Genomic DNA, 24,393 nt, shown 5'->3' on the forward strand with positions numbered 1-24,393 from the left:
CATCTTTTGATAGCGAATCCTTCATTCTACCCTTAATGTGCACCTCTTTCATTCATAAATTTTCTTGTTCTCCTCTCTTTTATTCACAAGGTTAACATTGTTCTCTGAATTTCCACAAGCTCTATGCGCCCCATTTGCTGGTATGTTTGTCAAACAAAGGCTTGTGAACTGCACAAAAGCAAATGGGATACTCTGATGGCCAGACCTTCCAAAGACTGATTTGGTCATGTCCACTTGCTAAATTAACAGGCTTCAAACAAGAGCAAAAGTTGTGGGTCTGTCACCAGGGTGCATTTGTGGTACTTTTCACACATTTCCAAACCAAATGCCAGCACTGGGTGACAGGCATAGGACTGAGGCAGTCTGAGGTAGATCAAATTGAGACAGCCAAGTGGGGTACATCGTCAAATATCAGCAATTCAACAAAGAGAATTCAGAAAGACTTGCTTTTCCCATTACCAAAAAATGAAAGACTTAAAATATGCAAAAAAAATCCACAACATGGCACTTCAACTTGCTCCACCATCAGAGACAACACAACTAACTTTGCTGCCAAATTGTAGGGAGTAATGAACAGGAGAGTCTGTTCCCCAATAAGGCTGTTGCACAGCAGTGTATAAAACCACAAACATTTAAGGGGAGTATTTTTTTCAAGGGATAAAGTGTCAACCTCATGAGGGGATGGCAATGTAAGTGGATATTCAACTATTGAAAAATTATTCCTTCCACCCTCCACCAATCACCCAAGCTTCATCCCACATCTCTCCAAAATTGGTTTAGTTTTAAGTTTTCAAAACATTCAGCAAAGCCAGATTTAATGTTTCTATCTTTTTTGAATAATATGTCATACCCTGGAACAAGAAAATCTCAACATCCATGTTCCAATATAGTCATAGGGTTTCAAAAAAAATGCCCAGAATTTTACAAACACTAAAAACACGGCAGGATACACTGTACACTGCAGAAACTATACAGTAACATGCTAACTGGAACAAAAAAAATCCATTTCATACATGTTCAAGTACCAACAAAGGCAGCATCCCATAATGCCCATCAATGTTGTACCATGCCAGACTCATACAAGGTGTAGGGTGAAAAGATACATGACTGGGGCTACAATTCCACAAGTTAGAGTGGGATTGATATTCATCCTAATGATTGTGGGAGTTCCTTATGGGAGACATATTAGTCATCATCGGCAGGAACTTGAAATTTTGGGAGACTCCAATATTTGTGTACAGCTTTTTAATAAGACTAGAAAGACCCCAGTTCGACTCCTGGTCTGTACTGACTTGGATAATCTCCACCAGTTGTAACGACTGACCTCAAGAGCCCTGGGCCAGGAAAGGGAAAGTCAGAGTGCACACTCTTAATGGTTATCTTGTAACCAGTATTGCCAAGTGTGTGTATGGCCATCAGGCAAGGGCACGATGAGGTGTAGCTGCGCTCATACAACTAACTGGCTTCAGCTCCCTAAGCTAGAAAAAGATAGAGGGTGAAAAGTAACCATGCTCACAATGTCTGGTCAGTAGGAAGTGATCCATGTTAAGAAAGTGTGCGCTGAAATTGAGCAAGATCTTGTGAGACATGGGCTGTAAAGCCTATGCCACAAATAGGCTGCCAGCAATTGCTGACTTTGCTCACAGATGAGCAAGGAAGTGAAGAGCAACCAATGCTCATGGTATCATGCACAGGTCAATGTCTACAAGAGAAAAACAAAGAAATTCAAAAGAAGATTAAAAAAAAAAATTACCAAAGGTACTTCACACCCGTACAGCGGCGATCTGATTATTTTGCAGAACTAGACTGATTCTACAGATACTCAAAAATTTAACCAACAGCATCACTTCATCACAATTCAAGGTCAAAACTAAAACCAGGGAATGTCAGGGTACCTGGGCCTAGGCTACAAAGATTTAGTTTGTCACGTGCATTCATCAGTTGTCTTCAAGATTATATCCAATTTTCATCAGGAGTTAAGGTTCGAGTTCCTAACAATGGTGTGAAGCACTCGTTAATATGCTACTAGAACCCAATGCTTGTGTTTTACCCTAATTTAAGTAAACATAAAGGTATAGAAATATAGGATTTAATGAAGGTTCTTGCATTTCTGATTACACAGCTAAAATAATGCATTCTGTCTAAGATGTCATATGTACCAAATCCAACTATTCAGTTACAAAACTGTCAATTTATGCCATAATGGACCTCCTGTGTTTAGCCTGCATAAATTGTTTTTCCACGTCATGCATTTGAAAGCCTGCATTTATTGTATTAGCAATAAATCTTTGTATTTAACAATGTTCAGATATTCTTGAAGCACATATAGAACAGGCATATGAATTGTGCATACAACATAATACAAAGTAATGAAGAGAAAGAGACTGCACATAATTGCAACCTTGTACTTACTCTTTCAGGTCTTTGGATGGGGAACTACATGGAGGTAGGAGTGATGTCGCTGGGTTACTCAATTTATCGAGCGTACATGCAGTCCCAATAGCACGTACCACCAGCCCAGATTCACCTTCCAAGTCAAAACACTGCAGATAGCCCACTACAGCATTGCCTCCCATCTCAAGTACCTTTAGGCCAATTTTTCGTTGCAATTCCCCTGTTAAAATCAAATATTTATTGGCACTTAACATGATTTATATCAAATATGTAAACTTTACTGTGTGGTCAAGCACCACAACACAGGCCCAAATGGGATGACATTTCAGGCAGAGTAATTGTTTGAGAAACTGACCAAAAATGAACAAGATTTATTTTTTTAAGTTCAATTTGCTGCAGGGATGCGCTAAATTAGTTATGTGCTAAATTAGATAATGATTTTTGGTTCCGAATTTCTCAAATTAGAAAATACACAGAATTTTGATGAAAGTGCAGAGCCAACTTTCCCATACCTAAGTGTGCTTTCGCAGCAATATTAGTCATTTTGTTCCACAAATTTAATACAAACCTATCATGCAAAAACATTTTTCATTCAAGCTTTGGATGATTTGATGAATTATAGTGCACATCACAGGGAGTGCCTGAATTACAGTAGTGCTGTGATGCAATATTTATCATTGCCAAATCATTGTTAACAGGTATATTGTCAAGAAAACAAGAAATTGTAATATTTTCCTTCTGTTAGCAACCCTGTTATATTTCTTATGTACTGGAAGACAGGCTGTTGTGATAATTTGAGTAAAAGCCAGAGTGACTGCAAGAGTCTAAAACCAACTGTAAGAAGTGGTTTTGATATGTTAATGAACCAAGAGGAATCTCAATCAGAGTTTTACATAAAACAATAACAGGAGTAATTTTGAATTGAGTTGTTTTAGTTCAAAGGATATATGCAGGTTGCAAAAAGATGCAAGCAAATAAGGTAAAAATAGGGTAAGCTTAGGTTTAAAAAAAGTAAGGGCTAAAGTAAAGAAACAAGTTTAATCAATGCTGGAAAGAAAGCATTTCTGAAGAGACTGGTTGAGACAATAGAGAGGTCAAAGGGAAGGAACGCATTTAAGGAAATACTGAAGCCTAGGTGGGGGCAGCTGCTTAGATCTCCCAGAAGACAGCAGGATAGCTGGTCAGGACTCCCGGAAGACAGTGTGCACAAGGCCAGGCTGGGAGAACCAGGTGCTTAATCAGAGCTAACCAGGTTAGCTCTGATTAAGATTAATTTCTGGCGGAACTGTTTTAAAGTACTGTTTACTGTGTGAAGCCATTCTTGTGTTGAAGTGTAATTGTGGTTTTTTTGCTTTATTCTTTTAATAAATGTTTACTCTACTATAAAATCATCACAAGTAGTCCAAAACATTTCTTGATTTTGGAACCTCTCCTCATGCTTTACAAATTGCAAAAACCGTTTTGGCAGCTGTTTCAAGTTTCCCTCGGGTACGTGGGCAGCTCGGCATTTACCATCAGCCATGCCATAACAATATTTTGAGAAAAACTGTAACCCAGATCACAAAGCCAGTTACATGATAGAGTTTCAGTTAGTTCTATCTCTAGCTCTTAGAAAGAGTTTTATTTTAACATGAATACTTATTGTGAATCAACATTTTGCCACAATAAATACCTGTCACTGGAATAACATCAAACACACCTGGTTTACTGGTGGAGACAGGACACAGTGACCAACATAACAGCAACAACTGTAGTTTTAACATTTGAAACTGTAAAATGCTCATACTCTTGAAGCTCAATGAGCAGATGGTACTTTGCAACAGGATAATAATGGTTAAGTGAACATAAGTAAACGAGTCAGCCAAAAATGAACAATTACAATTTTACAAATTAAAAATAAACTTCAAATTCTGCGAAGTTGAAATTAAAATAAAACACAAAATGCTGGAATTACACAGCAGATCAATCAGCATTTGCGGTGAGAAACAATGAGCACAATTCTGATATTTATGGTTATTTGAAAGCTCGTCTTGTCAGCTTCTTAAAGGGCATCAAAAATTCAAATCAAGTCTGTATGGAAATTTACAAACTTCTCACAATTAGAAATTTGCCAACTGTATATTCCACCAATTGTATTACTGATAATGCAGACACCTCAACCTTCAATCCCAGGACTTGATAAATTATCAGACTCTCAACATATTACTGCATTGTAACATACTGCTAAACCAACTCAGATTTGTGAAGATTCTAGCCATTGGTTACTCCAATCTTTAACTGCACCAATCTTGGATCGTAGCTTCTATAATTAATACAAAACACCCCATCCCAAAATCTCTGAATATGTTGCATACAGCACAGTGCAAACTAATTTCTGAGCAATTACACCTTATAGAAAATACACCTACATCAACAAATATTGTCAAAAAGAACCTGAGATTTTTTTTACCTGACATAAGGGATATTAACCTCTGTCTGGCTTCATTTGATGCCCTTGGTGTGCGTATCCTGTCAATCCACTGGTACTCTGGATCCTCATTTACTACCAATTCTTCAACAAACCCATGGATCGTTACTGCTTTATAGCATTTAGGAATAGAAGCAGCTGTGGAGAAAATACATTTCAGACCTTACTCTACAAAAAACAAAATGGTTATAAAGAAAGTTTAAAAAGGCATACTGGGGTGATACTGCAATTTGAAACCTTAAATTTCCTGTCTGTGATTTGAATTCAGACTGTGCTGTAACCATTGTGATTCTATGAAAGTTTTCTTTCTCTGCTGGTTGTGCAAGGGTCCTGCGGAAGATGTATTTTGGCCATCTCAAACTCGACCTTAGTGACTACCTGCCTATTGAGAAAAGCTTGATGGTTTGATAGCTTGGCAGTAAACACCTCCAGCAACAGTGCTAGTTAAGAATTGAAAACATCAAGAATACAGCGTAAACTCCGAAGTTGTACAATATTGGTGGAGAGATAGAGGGAACTTTACTCTGTATGTGGTTTTGTTACATGACCTGAAAACGCTTGATGCTGAAAATAGGTGCAGAAAGTTGAGTTATTCACCAGCAGAGACATCTATCACCTTTGTATGATCAAATGCTCAACATAAACCTTTTAAAAAATAAAAAGGTATCCAAGGAATTGCATGTTTGACTAAACTGACTATTTGTGAACTGCCAATATGTAATATGTATTTGGAATTTATAAAAACTCGAACTTAGGACAAAAACTTACTACAGAAGAACTTGACTCCACATGAAGATTGTCTGAAGCGGTTCAAATCATTGAAGAGATCTACTTTCACCATAACATTAATTTCCCCTCTGATACCTGTTTAAAAAATACAATTTGAATATTACAATCAAATGAAAGAGCCAAGCATGGAATCAGAAAAGATCATTACCTTTACAAATGGCCTTCCAGTTAACATGTACCTAACTTTGTTGGATTTTTGAAGACGATGAAAGTGAATGAAATGAACCACAAGAACAAAGCTCAAATATTGTCTAAACCTTAGTATTGGTTTTTTTGAAATTACAGTCATATTTTGCTTTATTGTACTTTGAAGTTTATATTTGTTTTATTCAGCTTTCAGTTCATTTCTTTTTCTCCAGCTTGAATTGCATGGAAAAGAGGGCCACTTTACTCCATGCAGCTGATACAAGGCATCACCAACGCCGAAAGGTTAACCGTGTCACATTATCATTAACTGATCAAATGATAACCAGCATACATTATTGCAATATGTCCCTCAACTGTACATTTGCAACATTGGAGATCTGTTACATATAGGACATCACAGACACTGACCTGTCTTCCTTCCTCTAATGCAGGGGCTAAAAGAGTTAAACAATAGGACAGGTTGCATAGGCTAGGTTTGTCTTCCCTTAAGTATAAAGACGAAGGGATAATTGAGGTGCATAAAGTAATTAAGGCACTTGATAGGATAGATAGAAAAAAACTATTTCCTCTGGTGGGGAGTCCAGGACAAGGGAACATAACCTTAAAATTAGAGCTAGGCCGTTCAGAGGTGATGTCAACTGGCACTTCTTCACAAAAAGGCTTGTGGAAATCAGAAATTCACTCCCCTAAAAAGCTGTTGAGGCTGTAGATCAATTGAATATTTCAAAACTGAGATTAGAATGGTTTTTGTTAAGCATGAGTACTAAGGGTTTATCTGGAAGTCTCCCCATGTGGTGGAGTGCCCCCTGCTATTGGTAAAATGCCAGTAAAGATGGGAAGAGGCTCTTAATTGGCCACTTAAGTGGCTCAACTTGGTTCCAGGCAGCCATCTGTTACCTACCCTGCCAATGGCAAAATGCCATGATGGCAGAAAGGCATCTCGCCTGTTTTGCTAGCTTTCCCGCCACCCAGCCCATCCCCGAGGGCCCTATAAAATTCTAGCTACTGTGTTTAAAACTGGAAGCAGAGCTGCACAAGCAAGCTACTCATTCCACTAAGATAAAGGCAAAAAACTGCGGATGCTGGAAATCCAAAACAAAAACAAAAATACCTGGGAAAACTCAGCAGGTCTGACAGCATCTGTGGAAAGGAACACAGTTAACGTTTCGAGTCCATATGACTCTTCAACAGAGTTCTGTTGAAGAGTCATACGGACTCGAAACGTTAACTGTGTCCTCTCTGCAGATGCTGTCAGACCTGCTGAGTTTTTCCAGGTATTTTTGTTTTTATTTTACTCATTCCACTGTTGCTCAAAGTATATTAGTTTCAAATGCTTTTTGCTGTCTTCCTTCCCCTCCTCCATCCTTCAGCGCTTATTGGACTTATTGATTTGGATTCTTTTCCAACAACTACGTCAAGCAAAAAAATGACAAAATAAAGGTTTCTGGGTCAAAAGAAGCTTTGAAGCTCACTTCTAGGACCTGCTTTATTTGTGAGAGTCAGGAAGTTCAGAATGTAATTTTATTGTTGTACTGTAAATTATTCATTCGCCAGGCTGTGATACAAATCGTACTGGGAAATTCTTGCTGTGCCCAGTAAGAAGTGATTAACACTGGGACTATTGACGATTGCTTTCTTGGTCGAGTTACCATCAAAACAAAATCTGATGACTTTTCAACATGGGATTAATGATTGAGAGTTAGATAAATGTTCCTTTAATCTTGTGCATTTCATGCGCAAGATTTCTGGGATAAATCTGGACTACATTTGTTTGGCACAGAAACCTTCATGCTGCACTCATAAGTGGTAAAGTAGCTTAGGGCAAATCGGTGCCTGTAGCATTTTTCCATTCTTCTGCCAGATATTTTTCTGATTTATGGATCTGTTTTTCTGATTTATGGATCCAAGGACAACAAGGTGAATTAAGCTGCTCTAACACCAGTTATTTTACACCAAATGGATAAATTTACATTACACATTCCAACTTTTGCCACATTAAAACAGAAACAACATACGGACAAAGCTTAAAATGAAATGACGATCATCGATGCTTACTGATGCTTTTTTATTCAGGTCTTCAGTGATTCCTCCTAATCACTCTTTTTCATTCCCTTCCATTAACTATGAAACACTGAACCTTATGTCAGAGGTGCAATATAAGTGTAAATTATTACTGTGAGAGGGAAGAATTTCAACACATTAAACCATCATGGCTTCTATGTTTACAGGGAGGTGGGGAGGGTTCTGGGGGGCATGGGGAAACCTGTTGACACCAGGGACACAAAGGTCTTGCTGAATTTAACTGCAGAACCTTTTACTACCTTTTCTCTTTTGTTCGTCATTCGGCAACCAGTCAAATTGACAAGCTCACTGGTTGCCGGGTGGGAAAACAAATGGCAAGAGGTTGCAGGCAGGGGAATCCTTGGGGACAAACCCTGGCAATCACAAAGCGGCAGGAAAAACGTGGAGCAAAGAGATTAAAAAATAATTTAGTTAAGTAGCTGCAGGTTTTGGAGTTGGTGGGAGGTCGTCAATCGCAGCATCATCTTGCGAGGCCAAGATAGGCAAAAGGAAGATTGAAGCCTTCCTTGAAGAGCGGCAGAGGGGGGGGGGGGATATCATTCCCGCTTTTCCTGGCTCACAAGTAGTGCTATAAAAGGCATTTACCTGTTGGAGCTGGCAACTCCTGCTTCATTTTGCTGCTGGGTTTCCTAAGCCTCAGGAACCCAGGCAGCAATCAAGTTCCAATTGTACCATGGAAGTTGGAAATCCAGAGTCAAAATAATTAACTGGGCGAGAGCCGACTTTGAAGGGGGCAAGAACGGAGCTGGGCCAGATAGGCAAATGAAAGATTGGCGGGAAAAACTGCAGCTGACCAATGGGCTACTTTCAAAGAAGAATTGGTTCAGGCACAGTCAAGTATTATTCCATCGAAAGGGAATGGTAAGGTAAACAAATCCAAAGCTCCCTGGATGAAAAAGGAGATAGAAATTAAGATAAAAAAGAAAAAGTGTGTTTATGACAGGTATCAGGTAGAAACTACAATTGAGAACAGAGAGGAACACAGAAGGTTCAAAGGGGGGTAAAAAAGCAAATTAGAGAAACGAGGAATGATTATGAGAAAAGACTGGCACCCAACATAAAGGAGAATCCCAAAGGCTTCTATAGGCATATAAATAGTAAAAGGGTGGTAAAAGGAGGAGTAGGGCTGCTTAGGGACCTAAAAGGGAATTTACACATGGACAAAAGGGCCATGGCTGAGGTATTATCAAGGAGGTAGACACTACCCAGGCCATGATGACAGATGAAGAAACTCTGTCACTAGAAGGGTTCAAAATTGATAAGAAGGAAGTGTTGAACAGACTATTGGTACCTAAAGTTGACAAGGCACTGGGGCCGGACAAGATGCATTCAAGGATATTGAAGGAAGTAAGAAGAGAAATTGCAGGGTCATTAGCCATAATTTTCAGTCTCCCCTGGACTTGTGGGGTGGGGGGGGGTGCTAGAGGACTGGAGAATTGCAAACATTACACCCTTGTTCAAAAAAGGTTATAAGGATAAGCCCAGCAATTACAGACCAGTCAGTTTAACTTCAGTGGTGGGAAAGATTCTCGAAACAATTATTCAGGATAGAATTAATAGTCACATGGAAAAACATGGGGTGATAAGGAAGAGCCAGCTTGGATTTCTAAAAGGGAAATCATGTTTGACTAACTTGGAGTTTTTTGAAGAACTAACAGAAAAGGTTGATGAGGGTAATGCCGTTGATATGATGCACATGGATGCATATGATGCATTTGATACAGTGCCACATAACAGACTTGTGAGATAAGTTATTGCTCATGGAATAAAAGGAACAGTAGCAATGTGGATACAAAATTGGCTGAAAAATAGGAAGCTGAGAATAATGGTCAATGGATATTTTTCAGGCTGGAGGAAAGTTTGTATTGGAGTTCCCCAGGGGTCGGTATTGGGACCCTTGCTTTTCCTGATATATATTAATGATCTAGATCTTAATGTGCAAGGGGTAATTTCAAAGTTTGCAGATGATACGAAGCTTGGGAGTTTGTAAACTGCGAGGAGGACAGTGTAGAACTTCAAAAGGACATGGACAAGTTGGTGGAATGGGCAGATAGGTGGCAGATGAAGTTCAATGTGGAGAATTGTCAGGTGATGCATTTTTGTAGGAAGAACATTGACGGACAATATAAAATGAGGGGTAAAATTTTGAATGGGGTGCAGGAAAAGAAAGACCTGTGTGTATATGTGCGTAGATCATTGAAGATGGCAAGACAGGTGGAGAGAGCAGTTAATAAAGCATATAGTATCCTGGGCTTTATTAATAGGGGCATAGAGTATAAGAGCAAGGAGGTTATGCTGAATTCATAAAAGTCACTCATTAGACCTCAGCTGGAGTATTGTGTACAGTTCTGGTTGCCACATTATAGGGTGTGAACACATTGGAACGAGTGCAGAAGAGGTTTACAAGAATGGTTCCAGGGATGAGAAACTTCAGTTACAAAGATAGATTGGAGAGGTTGAGAGTGTTCTCCTTGGAGAGAAGGCGGCTAAGAGGAGATTTGATAGAGATGTTCAAAATCATGAGGGGGCTGGACAGAGTAAATAGGGAAAAGCTGTTCCCGCTCGTAAAAGGATCAAGAACGAGAGAGCACAGATTTAAAATGATTTGCAAAAGAAGCAAATGGGATGTGAGAAAAAACTTTTTCACACAGTGAGTGATTTGGGTCTGGAATGCACTGCCTGGAAGTGTGGTGGAGGCAGGTTCAATCGACGCATTCAAGAGGGAATTAGATGATTATTTGAATAGAAATAATATGCAGGAGTACGGGGGAAAAGACAGGGCAATGGCACTAGGTCAGAATACTCATTTGGAAAACTGGTGCAGACACAATGGGCCGAATGGCCTCCTTCTGTACTGTTAAAATTCTGAGATTCTGTTCTTTTTCTTTGATGAGAAGGTTTTCTTGGGGCCCCTCCTTTCTGTCTCACTCCTTGACTTTGGGATCTTTTGGTTCTTTCAGGAAAACTGCTCTCTCTGCAGTTCCCTCTGATGTTTCCAGCTTCTCCTGGCTCCTGGTTTCAACTGAATTAAAAAACTGCAGTTCTGCTTCTCCCTGTGTCTGTGGGCCCCCTGTTGTTAGGCAACAGCCCAGTTTTTCTACTTCAAGAGTCATAAAACGTCATTAGAATGCAGGTATACCAACAAACCCACAGACTTTTAGCTTTTAACTTTTAAAATGAAACTAAAACTCAAGCTCCCTCATTTCTTAACACCAACACAGAAACACAAATTAAAATTAAAGGTAAAACTCATTCCTAACACCCACAAATGCAAAAATAACTTACTTAAACTATCTATAGTTCCTAACAGTTTCAACATTGCAGAAGAAAGATAGCCACTGGGTTCATTTTCACTTTTATTTGCATTATAAATTTGAAAGAGCTATGATGCTGAATATATTTGCATGCAAACATTATCTAAAACAGAACATTATGACCACACCAGGTAACAAATAAAGATGGAGCCCAGGAAAAGCCAGATTTTCAACTCCTAAGATTATATTCATAACTTATTGTACTTAAATAGTACTGCACTATGGATCATATGAATGGCAGCACTCACTGAAAACAGGAAAGTTAGCCTGAGATAGACAGGATTGAAGTATACTGTCAGTGGTCCTCACCAGAAAAGTAGTCTACCAATAGAAATCAAGTTATACTCACCATGAATAGTGTCATAAATTGGAAACCAGCCAGACAGAATGGCTGCAGTTTCATTGGATAACAAAGGGTCAATATCAATGTATACTTTTCCAATAGCATCATTAGCACTGTAGGTATCATGATCCAGAACCGTGATCTGTAGTGGTTCATCTTGCAAGTCTTCATCATCAACCTGCAAGCACATTTCCAGTTATTTAACTGAATCGACTGCAGAAAAGGCATTTAACTGTTTTGTGTGATTAAACTCAGTTTTTACAGGCTGTAAATTCTGCTCTTTGCCATATTCATGAAGTGTTGAGGTGTCAGTTAAATTTATAAGAGGATAATTACATTGTTTTCATTCTCATACCCACACACTAAGTAGAGCTTCTGCGGCATTACTCATCAGATCTTGTCTTATGGACAGGAGCATTAAACCATGCAATGTACTCTTTTGTTGCTATGATAAAGCTAGGCACCTTCAAAGCTACAAGGTAGTACAAATGATGAAACCCATTCAGCCCATCCATACAGAATGGCCTCAATATTAACCCACCCATGACAGGTGTGAGGTATTCGGGGTGGGGGGTCAGGAGCGGGTGGGGTGGGGGAAAGGGATGGCTAAACCCTAAAAGACTGTAACCTTCCCCAGCCCAACATGTAAACATTTGCTGCCATTTATACAGAGATGGGTAATGAGGTGTCCATAGTCTGGGAAGAAGCAGGGTATCTCATTATCATATGTAAATCAGACTTCCACAGTACACCTGGGCTATTTTTAATATATATAGTCCAAGGAATATTCAATGTTACATTTAAGAGCGAAGCATGCCCAGGAAATGTGGTAATCTAGCTTTGCAGCTAAGGGATGAATTCAGAAACTGGGAAGCAGAGAAACAGAATTGAATGGAGGGCTCAGACAGCTGTAGGCAGAGACAACAGGGAGAGGAGTAAAATGGTGGTTGCAGGGGAGGAAAGATCAGTGGAGGAAGGAGGGTAAAAGGCAGCCAATCCACAGGCAGAGGAAATATCACATTATCTGTCTAATGTTAACAGGTGGTACCATGAAAAATAAATATAACTGGGTCTTGAATACTGTCATCAGGAGTCTAGTTTGATCATCAATGGCTGCCAGGTCAGATAGCACAGCACAGCTAGAAGTGTAAAGCTTCCTCTGCTCTGCCTATACACTACAAAATTTGGGCAAACAAAGGTTTGTATTTGATTAAGATGTCCAAATCCGTCTAACTACTGTGCAACTTCACAAATCACACAATGAAAAGAAGAATTGTGCCCTTTGTATATTGAGCCTCAAGGATAGGGCAAAGCGAGTGGGCAAAAACTTGGCGGATGGCATATAACGTGGGAAAATGTTACTTGTCCACTTTGACAAGAAGAATAAAAAAAGTAGTATATTATTTAAATGGAGAGAGATTGCAAAACTTGGTGGTATAAAGGAATCTGAATGCCCTGGTACATGAATCACAAAAAGTTATTAAGCAAGTACAGCAAGTGATTAGGAAAGCAAATGGAATGTTAGCATTTACTGCAAAGGGAATGGAATACAAAAGTAGGGAAGTTTTGCTGCAGCTACAGAGAGCCTTGGTGAGGTTACATCTGGAATATTGGGTGGAATTTTAAGGCCTTGTTGCAAAATGTGGTGAGCCGTTCAAAACTCCATTGACTTCGGCGGGATTGGAAGGTCCAGCCGGTGGGAGGGCCTGTAAAATTCTGCCCATTGTGTACAGTTTTGGTCTCCTTATTTGAAAAAGGATGAAAAATGTTCTATTTGAACATTAGAAGGAGTTCAGAGAAAGTGCATTCGACTCATTCCTGGGATGAGGGGCTTATCTTATGAGGAAAGGTTGAACAGGTTGGGCGTATACCCATTGGAGTTTAGAAGAATGAAAGGTGATCTTATTGAAACATATAAGACCCTGAGGGGACTTGATAGGGTCGATACCTGGAGGATGTTTCCACTTGTGGGGAAGACCAGGACTAGACTCACCATACAAAGAACAAAATGCATATTCAACTTGCCCAGTCAAATTTTATTTTGCGTTATCTTATGGTAGGACATAAGCTGATACAAATCTTACCTCAAATTTAAACCATTCTGAATTCCACTGGGGGTTGAGAGATTTAGGGAACACATCAGTCTTAAATGTTGTATTACCAAATTTTACCTGCCAAGAAACAAAGGTCGTAGGGAGGATTATACATTTCTTTTTAATCCCCGCTGTCATACATTTTCTCCTTTAATCAGAGCAGGGAGAATATTTGGAACAGGGAGAATATTTGGAGCACAGTCTTTTCCCTAGGGATTAATTTTGCATCTATTCGCAGGCAGAAAATGCTTACAAATGACCCGTTCATGCACTTATTTAGAATCTTACTCAACCTCAAAATGACCTGAAGTGTTTTGCAGTCAATGAAATGCTTTAAAGTGCAGTTATTGTTGGAAAATAAGAAATTGCAGCACCAAATCTACTCACAGCAAGGTTCCACAAACAACAAGGAGATAAATGACCACAAAATTTGACTTTCTTTTTGTTGACTGAGGACAATTGAAGAACTCTGGTCTCAGAGTTTGCTTCATATTTTGCGTCCAGAGACAAAAAAAACGATTTGCATTCATGTAGTACTTTAATGTACTAAAACGTTCCCAAAATGCTTCATAGAAGCATGATCAAACACAATCTGATGTTGAGCCACATACAGAGATATTAAGGCAGATAGCCAAAAGCTTAGTCAAAGATGTAGGTTTCAAGGACACCTTAAAAGGAGGAAAGATAGAGGGGTTTAGGAAGGGAATTCCAGAGTTTATGACCATGGCAGCTGAAGGGATGGCCACCAGTGGTGGAGCAATTAACACAAGATGTGCAAGTGGCTAGAATTGGAGGAACCATAGAGATCTCAGAGGGTGGTAGAGCTGGAGACAGTTGCAGTGATAGAGATGGGCGAAGCAAAGGAGGGATTTAAAAGGGTGAGAATTTTAAAATTGAGGTGCTATCAGACCAGAAGCTAATGCAAGGTCAACACGCATATGGGTGATGGATGAATGGGACTTAGGTTAAGTGCAGCAAAATTTTGGGCGAGCTCAATTTATGGAGGGTGCAAGATGGGACGCTGGTAAGGAGAGTGTTGGAATAGTCAAGTCCAAAGTTAACAAAGCCTGGATGAGGATTTCAGCAAACAATGAGCTGAAGCTAGGGCTGAGCCAAGCGACATTATGGAGGTGGAAATAAACAGCCCAAGTGATGGCACAGATATGTGGTAAGAAGCTTGTCTCGGGGGTCAAATATGACAGTAAGGATGCAAATGGTCTTGCTCAGCCTCATGAAGAAAGGTGGAGTCAGCGGCTAGAGCTTGTTGCGAGGACCAAAGAAAATGGCTTCCCCTCTATATAGTTGGAGGAAATCTCTGCACATCCAGTACTGGATGTCGAACAAGCAGTCAATTTAGTGTGTGGAGGGGTCGAGAGAGGCGATGGTGAGGTCAAACTGGTTGCCATTAGGGTATATGTGGAAACAGATGACGTGATTTCACAACATGTCACTGAGGCCAGCATGCAGATGAGAAATAGGAAGGCGCCAAGGAGAGATCCTAGGGGGAGTCCAGAGTTAATGATACGGGAATGGATAAAGAAGTCATTGCAAGTCATCTCTGGTTCTGACTGGAGAGGCAAGAAGCCAAAGAGGCAAACAGGTCAAGAAGAACAAGGACGATAGTTTATCATGGTCACAGTCACATAGGATTTAATTTGTGACTTTGATGAGGGTCATTCCTATACCATGGCAGGGTGGAAACCTGATTAGAGAGATTCAAACAAAGTTTCGGGAAAGATGGGCATGGATTTGGGTGGTGATGGTACACCTAAGGACTTTGGAGGGGAAAGGGTGGTTGGAGATGGGGCTGTTGTCTGCAAGTCAGGCAGGACACGAGTGTTTTTTGAGGAGAGGTCATAGCAGATAACCTGGGCACAAATCACTTACACCTAAAATTCCATGATCTTTGAAGCCATATAAGTGGTTTGCACCCAGATAACACATGTCTCAGGTATAAATGTATTGCATTATCTAAAAGGTCTTGGAACTTTACGCAAAAGTGAGCTGTGCGTGCAACTACATGCGCCCAAGTCTCTGTGATCTTTGAACCGCCATCCATCAAACTATCCAGCCAAAAGATTCTCCTGGAAAACTGGCCCAGCCCAACTCTCAAAATGTGAATTTCTTCCAAATGTACTTACTCCGAGGGTCTCTACAAATTGAGAATAATTTGGACGTGCGGTAGAAAAGAAAGTAATTGTTTTCATGTTTTATTTTAAGTTGACCATTTTGTTTTACTTAGCCTCACTGAGAACTGATTTGTATTTTCTTTGGGCCTGGATTGTTACACTTGCTTACACCCATTTTAGGTTCAAGCAAATAGAAATATCACCTACCCCTTAGCAAATGATATAAAGAGCATAGGGTAGAAGAGAAAAGGGGTCTAGAGACAGAGGTGAACGAGTCACTAAAAGCATCATCATTGATCAGCAAAACAATTAAAACTGCTAACAAAGCACTGAGATTTATTTCTAGTAGTACAGAAATCAAAAGTAGTGACGTTATGTTAAACTTGTATAATACCCAATCTGGCCACATTTATAGTAGATATCTGGCCCCAAAACTGAGATATTAGAGCTTTCGGGAAAGATTGAACAGATTGACGGTTTTTTCCTTAGAAAACAGAAAGCTCAAAGTGCCCTGAAAGAAGTTTTTAAAATTATGAATGGGTTGGAAAAGGTAGATGCGGAGTGAATGTTTCCACTTGGGGGCAATCCAAATCTGGGAGCCTTAAATACAAATTAAATCCAATGGGAAAGGGGGAGGAATTTCTTTACTCAGAGTGGTTAGAATGTGGAACGCTACCACAGGAAGTGGTTGAGACAAATAGTTGTGATGCGTTCAAAAGGAAACTGGATGAGTACATGAGAGAAAAAGGAATGAAAAGATATGCTGAAAGGCTGAGATGAGGTTGATGGAATGGGAAGAGACTTGTGTGGCGTATAAATACCAGCACAAATTAGATGAGATGAATGGCTTCTTTCTGTGCTGCACATAATACTTAATTCTACATAACATTCCAATGAGATTGGGAGGATGCTTGGGCTAACTTGACATTGGCAACGTTGAGCACATTTCAGGTCTAACTTCTGGGTAACGTCCAAGGAATAAACTCCAGGCCCTTCCACACTTTTAAAGTAGGGCCAAGGGAACTTCCATGCTTACCAGAGGAGGCAGACAGAGCTTCAATTTAACATCTAAAAGGCTGCATCTCCGACAGTGCAGGGCTCCCTCAGTGCTGCACTGGAGTATCAGGCTAAGTTATACCTCCAGAGAGAGACTTAAAACTAAGGCCTACTGACTCTAGAGACGAGAGTGAGACCAACCGACTCACAGCTGACAGCTTACTGGTAGGATTCTTGCCCAGCTCACAAGAGGGCTGTATAGTTCTCTTGTACATTGAGCAGCCTCTTGGTTACTTTGTTTTCTTTCCTCTCCTCAGCTTTGCACGCTGCACTTCTTGCAACTGATGCTCATCTACTGGCATCTCCTACAGTTGAAGATAGCAAATTCACCGCATTGAGGGTCACTTCTGCAGTGCTGGTGTGTTGATAAATACTAATCATCACGATATAAGAAACTTTACATAGTTTATACAAACCTCTACAAAAGCATCGGTTAGGTCACTGGCCCTGTCCATAACCGGCAGGTGACGGCCAGCCACAATCCTGACTTTCAGCTTCCCCGGCATTGTTAGTCTTTGCTGCAAAAAAATAAAGGTAGGTTACGTGGCTGTATCTGCTAAATCTTCCTTCGAGTACTTGTTTTAACTTCAAACCTTGATGAGATGCTATGCAATCAGAGCACCAAAGCATTAGTTCAGAAAGAAAACCTCAATCTTACAATCAGTGTAAAACCAACGGTAGCTCGCACACAAGAAGCATTTGACAGAATGAGGTCAATTATTGTAGCTCCCAATAATGAAAGGTGCTATTCTATCTTATCCTATATTCCTCCACTGGCATTTGCAGTGGAGTGGGGAAAATACTGTGTCCCCACTTATTAATATTGAGAATACTTGAGTTAGTGCATAAGATCTAATATTACTTATTTCAAAATGAACTTTAACCTATAACTGTGCCATAATTGTGCAAACTTATTTAAGTTCAATGAAAATAGCTCCTCAAAAGTAAAGTTCAAATCTATCCACAAGGAAAAAATTGCAATTCAAAAGTTTGACAGGAGTTAACCGAAGCATATTACGGAAATATTTCACATTTTTATTTCATGATTTTCTGGATACATGTAATTCAAGTACATATCTTAACTTCGAAACTTCCAAAACAGAGCATTAATAATTCATGTTAGAATATCATTCACATCACAAAACAATTCAAAATGCTTTATAAGAGGAAAGGGGGGGAGGGGGGCAGCAGTGAACTTGAGCAGATTGTAGGAGAGAATTAATGCATGATAAGCAGAGTTCTAGGAAAGCTTTCTGAAGCTGGAGAGAAAAATAAAAAGACACAGGTGTGGGTGAAGAATTCTCAAGTGCAGGGACATGGTGGCTGAGAACTATGTCACTGATGGTGGAGTTGAAGGATGGAGATGGAGGAACATGCAGACCCATGTTAAGAGTGAAGCAAGTAGCTTGGAGGTGGTCACAAAGATAAGGCAGAGCAAAGCCATGAAAGGACTTGAAATCAAGAACAGAGAGTTTGAAAACAAAACACTGGAGAATGCAGAGCTCTATGTGATTTGGAAATTATCGGCTGGAGTTGGGAAGGGTGGCAAAGAGAAAGAGCCCTGAGACGGCAAAACAGCGGTAGGTTTAAGCACCAGAATGGACAAGGAGAAGTTAGAGGTGGCTGATGTATCAAAGGTGCAAGCAAACGGTCTCTGCGATATCTGGACACGAGGCCATCAAGGGCATGTATTTTCTGATTCAGTTTAAGTGAGCAGCTAAAGATGGGGGTGGAACAAATGGCCAAAGTGCAAATTTCAGGTAGGAGCCAAACAAAATGGCTTCTGTTTTCTCAATGAGTTTAGGTGATGGTTTATCCAGGACTTTGTATCAGCCTGTGTGACGATAGGCCAGGATCAAGGAATATAGCAGAGGGTTCAGCGGATGTTTTGAAAACATATTGCAGCTGATCCCACAGGAAACATATGCAAGTATATTACAATATGCAATGTTAGGATATATAACAATTTTAACACTACCTGTCATAAAGATCTTATGCTTCAAAGCAGTTGATTATTAATAGATAGAGAACTGGTCTGTTCGACACTATCTTTATAATGGCTGGATCTTTTTAATTAGCTTGGACATTAAGTGTGACATAAAATATAGCAATACATTCATATAGATTCAGATAGTTACAAGTAAGCAAGTAAGTGATTGCATTCAATGGTATGCCAAGGGACACAGCAAGGATTGATCCTTGAAGTTACTGATACAGAGAATAAGAACTTGGGGAAAAAAATGCAGAGAGGGATATGAGAGGCACTGTGGAATATGATAGTTCCTAGATTGGTTTTGAGCCAGGTAGGCAACAGTCTCTTGCAGTGCTGTACGTTCCATGCTCAAGATTAATAAGAAGTTATCGTGCAATCATCATTAAATGGGTGACGTGTGCAGTGTGTTGTTTTGATGTTGAGAGTGGAACACATGCACTTGGTGTTCTGCTCTGAACAAAAACCAATATACAATACACAAAATCATTTTGAAATACCTGATACATTACTGTATCTTTTTGGAGCTTTTGAACACTGTTGGTAAGAAATGGACCTGCAAATGAATATGTAGCAGGTGTGTGGAAAAACTGTATAAACGTTGAAAAAAATTGTCTATTGCATTACTAAGTTTTTTTTAATACAACATAATATAATTGGATAATTCAACTCACTCCACAGAATTTGCATAACACGGACATGTTGACAAAAGTTGATCAAATTTCTGGACAGACTAGATTTATGATATATGATTGTGATGCATAGAAACATAATTAAGTATTATAATTGCATGGAAGATACATCTCACATTTCAAATATTTAGCGAACAAATCAAACACACACAAGTTACAGGTGCAACTGAGTTACATCAGCTGGGAAGGGGGGTTACTTTCTGCACTTGTCCATGTTGTATCTGTTTACAAAATACTGAAAGAAAATGTTAAGTATCTTTATTAATGCTGCTTGATCCAGCTTTCTGTTTCGATATGGGGTCACATACACAATTGATGTTTCTGACAGATTTGGGAACTAGACGTACTATATTAATAGTTCACAGAAACTTTAGTGGTTGCAAGTTGGTAGCATAAACTGTAAATTTCAAGGCCGCATGCATTACATAGATAAAAATAAGAAACATTCACGCCATAATTATTTAAGATACTGAATAATCTAGTCCCTGCATTCACAGCCTTTCCCTTGCTGGCTTACCAGCTGTTTAACTGGCACCCATCTATTAAGTGTCAAGGTACTCCACATTAAAGATACTACATAACTGCAATTTGACAGTTGATGTAAAATATTACTATATTTTTTAAAAAAGTGAACGCATGGCTCAGTACAAACAGTTTTGAAGTTTCAACAATCCTCCATTTTCAACCCTTTCACTGAATTGTCAATATTCTTTCAGTGAAATGAACAAGCTCTAGCAACTTGGGGCAAAAGGAGCTCTTTCAACAAGCGTGAATCACTGCTCATGTTTTCAATCTCTCAGGCTTTCAGTCAACAACTCCCACTCCAGCCCCTATGTGGTTTGAGTTAAAAGCAGATATGCATAAATACTTTATCCTCATTCACCAAAAACTTTCATATGAGTATTCTGCCCTGTACCAGTATAACTAGCATTACAAATGTGGAACAAAAATAAAAATACCTGGAAAAACTCAACAGGTCTGGCAGCATCTGTGGAGAGGAACACAGTTAACGTTTCGAGTCCGTGTGACTCTTCAACAGAACTAAATTTTACTTAGTTCTGTTGAAGAGTCATACGGGCTCAAAACGTTAACTGTGCTCCTCTCCACAGATGCTGCCAGACCTGCTGAGTTTTTCCAGGTATTTTTATTTTTGTTTTGGATTCCCAGCATCTGCAGTTTTTTGCTTTTATATTACAAATGTGGAGTCTGTTTAATCTGCTTTGAAATTAGGTTCACTCTACTTCAATCCACTCTGTGACATATTTCAGTAACAAACATTATTATTGCATAAACATGAATAAGAATTTGAAGGCAAGAACAAAAACAAAGACAGACCCTTTAAACCAAATTTACAGAATGAAGCCAAACAGTTCAGCAAGGTCCTGCATTTGGTTCTAGTTCTAAAAAGCAGAATATCAACTAACATGCACATGGTCATGTTAAAATTGGCACCAGCAATCCCACGGTACTGAGAAAAAAAAAGATGCAAGGGCTCCTATCCTTGAACATTATCAAATGGCATTCTGAAAACGTAATGTACAGATCCAGGTTGAGTCTCAGATGTGTTGTTCTTCAACCACCTTTGGACATTAATAACATAGGTTAAACATTAAAACCTTTAAATGTCGCTGAGTTACGGCATCCGAGGACAACCACTACCCACTAGACCACGGGTTCAGTGCTGAAGAGACGTTTTAGACTCGAAACATTAACTGTATTTCTCCCTCCACAGGTGCTGCCAGACCTGCTGAGTTTTTCCAGCACTTTGTTTTTATCCCATGACACCATACTCAATTATACTCCAACGCAAGTTACGAGAATGGAAGGAAACCTGTTAGTTTTTTAAAAATATATAAAGTAGCCATTGTTGCTTCTCCACTCAGTTTTGCTAAATACCAAACTAGTCAATCAGTTCTGACAAAGCATGTGACGTGCCATGCCTGGGAATCAGAACCAGGAAGTATAATCTTAAAATTAGATCCAAGCCATTCAGGAGTGAAATCAGGAAGCATTCTTCGACACAATGAGTAGGTGAAATCCAGAACTGACCTCCCCAATCAAAGGTCAGTGGGTAATTGAAAGCTGAGACAGGGATTTTTGGTAAGGGTATCCAGGCATATCAAGCATCATTCATGATTTAATTGAATGATGCAGTAGGCTCAAAGAACTTCGAATGGCTTCCTCCTGTTCTATTATTATTCTATGTCCTATTATTGCCCAGTTTGTTTTTTACTCAACTTATACAATGTTTAGAAACAACGTTCCTTTATATAAATGCCTTTCACAACCTCAGGATGTTCCAAATCACAATTTAGCCAATGAAGTTCTTTTGAGGTGTGGTCACTGTTACAAGGTAGGCAGCGCTGCAGCCAATTTGCACACAATAAACTCCTGCAAAGGGCAATGTGATAGATGACCAGATAATTTTTTTCGGGGGGGCGGGGAAGGATAAATATTGGCCAGGACACAGGGGAGAACTTTAAGATAGTGCCATGGAACTGAAATTTAAACAGGGTGCACTGAAACCTAAAGGAGGAAGGGAAAAAGAGGTGAAGGGAATCTGAGCTGTGTGGGAAAAGCGTGTTTTGCAAAATGGGGAAGAAAGGCTGCAGTGCTTATGATCAAAAATACAGCAGAGCAGCAATGTGTGTAAATTGATGCTCCAACTTTTTCAACAGCATGAAACCCATCACATTTCTGCCTCCCTTCAGTTCCGAAGTCGTCATGTTGGACTCGAAACGTTAACTGTTCCTCTCTCCACATTCGCTGCCAGAGCTGCTGAGTTTTTTCCAGCATTTTCTGGGTTTTTATTTGACGTGTGTGTGAATTGTCAGGTTAAGGACGGGCAGGTTCCTACCCACAATGGGGGGCAAGAGCAAGTCTGTCTCCTCCCTCTATCTACCTGAACCGTCTCCCAATAAACCCCTTGTAGCAGGAGAATGAGTACGAACCAGGCCTCGGGATCCGGGCCACCGCCCCCGGCACAGCTCAAAGGCCCGCCATCCGCCTCTTCACCCATAACCCGGGCCGAGGCATCGAGAGGCGCCAGGCCCCGCGCCTCATAGACTCCAAAAACAAAACCACCGGCGCTCTGAGGGCCAAGCTGCTTACAATCCCCCTCTTCCTTTCCCTATGATATTGTTGTTATTTGAAGAGATTTGAAGAATAAAATAAAATCGCGGAGCTCCAACGACTCAATCGCTGCCCACTCATTTACTTCCGGCGTCACCGGCGCCTTCACTTCCGGGTTAGCCCAGCCAATGACCCCTGCCTGACCCCGCCCCAGCCATGGACATAGACTCAATGACAGATTAACCATTGTCATTGAAGCCACATGCTCGGCATTGTTATACTGCAACCAAGAGGCCAGTTACAAACAACAAGACACATGCCCCGTGATGGGTCGTTGGAACTCAGTCAACCAGGGTGACCAGCTTTTATCAAATAAAATAAGGGACACTTTGTAGGATTGCCAACCCTCCAGGAATTGAAGGTCAATCTCCAGGATGCAGCAACCCTGGAGAAAAATCATAGGGACATTAAAAATTGTTTCTTTTGTAATTTTCTTTGAACATTTCTCTTTACCAGATATAAAAATATTTAAAATGCAGGTGGGGTGGGTGGAGGAGCAGTCTGGGAAAGGCTGTTTGACAGTCAGTCAAGCATCATCCATTTGAGTAATGAATTTGCTTTCAGTTGGTGTAGGAAGGCAGTGCATCACAAGGATGAATGTGTTGGCACACTAATGGCTGGACCGTGGGGGAGCTTCAGGTGATGAAACCTCCACAGTTGATGACCCTACACTGGTCACCCGACCATGGAACGGGGCTGGGGGAGGGGGTGGTTGGGGGAGTTGCTGGTGACCGTGACAGCAGTGGCCATGAGACAGGGCAGGAGGGGGTTTGGTATGCGTGAGAGTGGAAGTGGGGGCTTCAAACCTAACAGGAAAAGGGGTTACAATCAACCAAAACTTACAACTTATCTTTCTGAGTCACAACATTACCATCTCTCCACTGGCCTACTCATTCACTTGTAGTCCTGATGGAATCACTAAAACTTACCCTAGGGACAGAAGGCGTCCCTTAAGAGACACAGGACAAACAGCCCAAATAAGGGGCAATCCCTTAAAATAGAGGATTGTTGGTCACCCTGCAAGTCAACCTCCCTGCTGGCACATTCTGTCATATCCTCTTCTTGGGCCAGGGAGCTCCAAACCTGCTGATGTTGATGCTTGAGTTCATTGATGAGACCTCACCTGGACTGGTCAACATGGTCTGGGACTCTTACTACTTGGCTTCATATCACCCTCCATGCCAACAATGGAGTGGATGAGCACTTCAAAGACTTGTATGCTGAGGAACTGCTTATGTGAATTTCTCAGTTTTTGATTTTGACATTTAAGCAACTTTTAAGTATTGGGTTTTCTCATATGCCAGGCCGATGAACAGTGATTGCTGGTTCCGATAGGTATTATTCGTTGACGCTAAAAATATACCTGCATTATCGCTACAAAAACAGCAACTCAATGCGCAGAGAAAGAAAGACTCCTAATCATTAACATAGTGTTGTGACTTAGAAGGGAAGATTTGACCAGATATAGTCAACAAAGCTGGAAAAGACTGGATCAGTATTGCTTAAACAAAAGCTTAAAGGTTAGATTTATGTCTATGTATTTTTCTTTAATTTTGCTGAGGTTTATATCAGCACAAGTAGCACATTTCAGAATTTTTAAATAATGAAGTCATGGGATGTTGACTTCACAGGCAAGTACTGAATTTGTTGCCTAACCCTAATTACACTTGAGAAGGTGGTGGTGGGGCGCCTTCCTGAACCACTGGAATCAATATGGTGAAGGTGCTTCCACAGTTCTGTTCAGGACAGAATTCCAGCACTTGGA

General features: G+C 40.2%; 1 protein-coding gene across 10 annotated transcripts in view; it reads right to left on the minus strand.

Annotated features, from left to right (window-relative positions):
- The window catches only part of c2cd5 (C2 calcium dependent domain containing 5), a 104,441-nt gene extending 81,700 nt beyond the window's left edge, over positions 1–22,741 (minus strand). For 3 of the 10 annotated variants that reach the window (XM_078553616.1, XM_078553613.1, XM_078553617.1), the window contains exons 1-7: positions 22,448–22,741; positions 17,231–17,332; positions 13,621–13,707; positions 11,543–11,714; positions 5,630–5,725; positions 4,844–4,999; positions 2,413–2,614 (exon numbers count right to left, since the gene is read on the minus strand). In XM_078553616.1, coding sequence (XP_078409742.1) covers positions 2,413–2,614; positions 4,844–4,999; positions 5,630–5,725; positions 11,543–11,714; positions 13,621–13,707; positions 17,231–17,320 — 803 coding nt within the window. In that variant the 5' untranslated portion in view covers positions 17,321–17,332; positions 22,448–22,741. Of the gene's footprint in view, positions 1–2,412; positions 2,615–4,843; positions 5,000–5,629; positions 5,726–11,542; positions 11,715–13,620; positions 13,708–16,977; positions 17,112–17,230; positions 17,333–22,447 lie in introns of those variants that run through there. The other 7 variants (XM_078553615.1, XM_078553624.1, XM_078553619.1 and 4 more) reach the window with 4 other exon arrangements.
- Positions 22,742–24,393: the final 1,652 nt, after the last annotated feature.

The sequence above is a fragment of the Cetorhinus maximus genome, chromosome 12 (assembly GCF_964194155.1).
Source record: "Cetorhinus maximus chromosome 12, sCetMax3.hap1.1, whole genome shotgun sequence".
In the NCBI taxonomy this organism is placed as follows: Eukaryota; Metazoa; Chordata; class Chondrichthyes; order Lamniformes; family Cetorhinidae; genus Cetorhinus; species Cetorhinus maximus.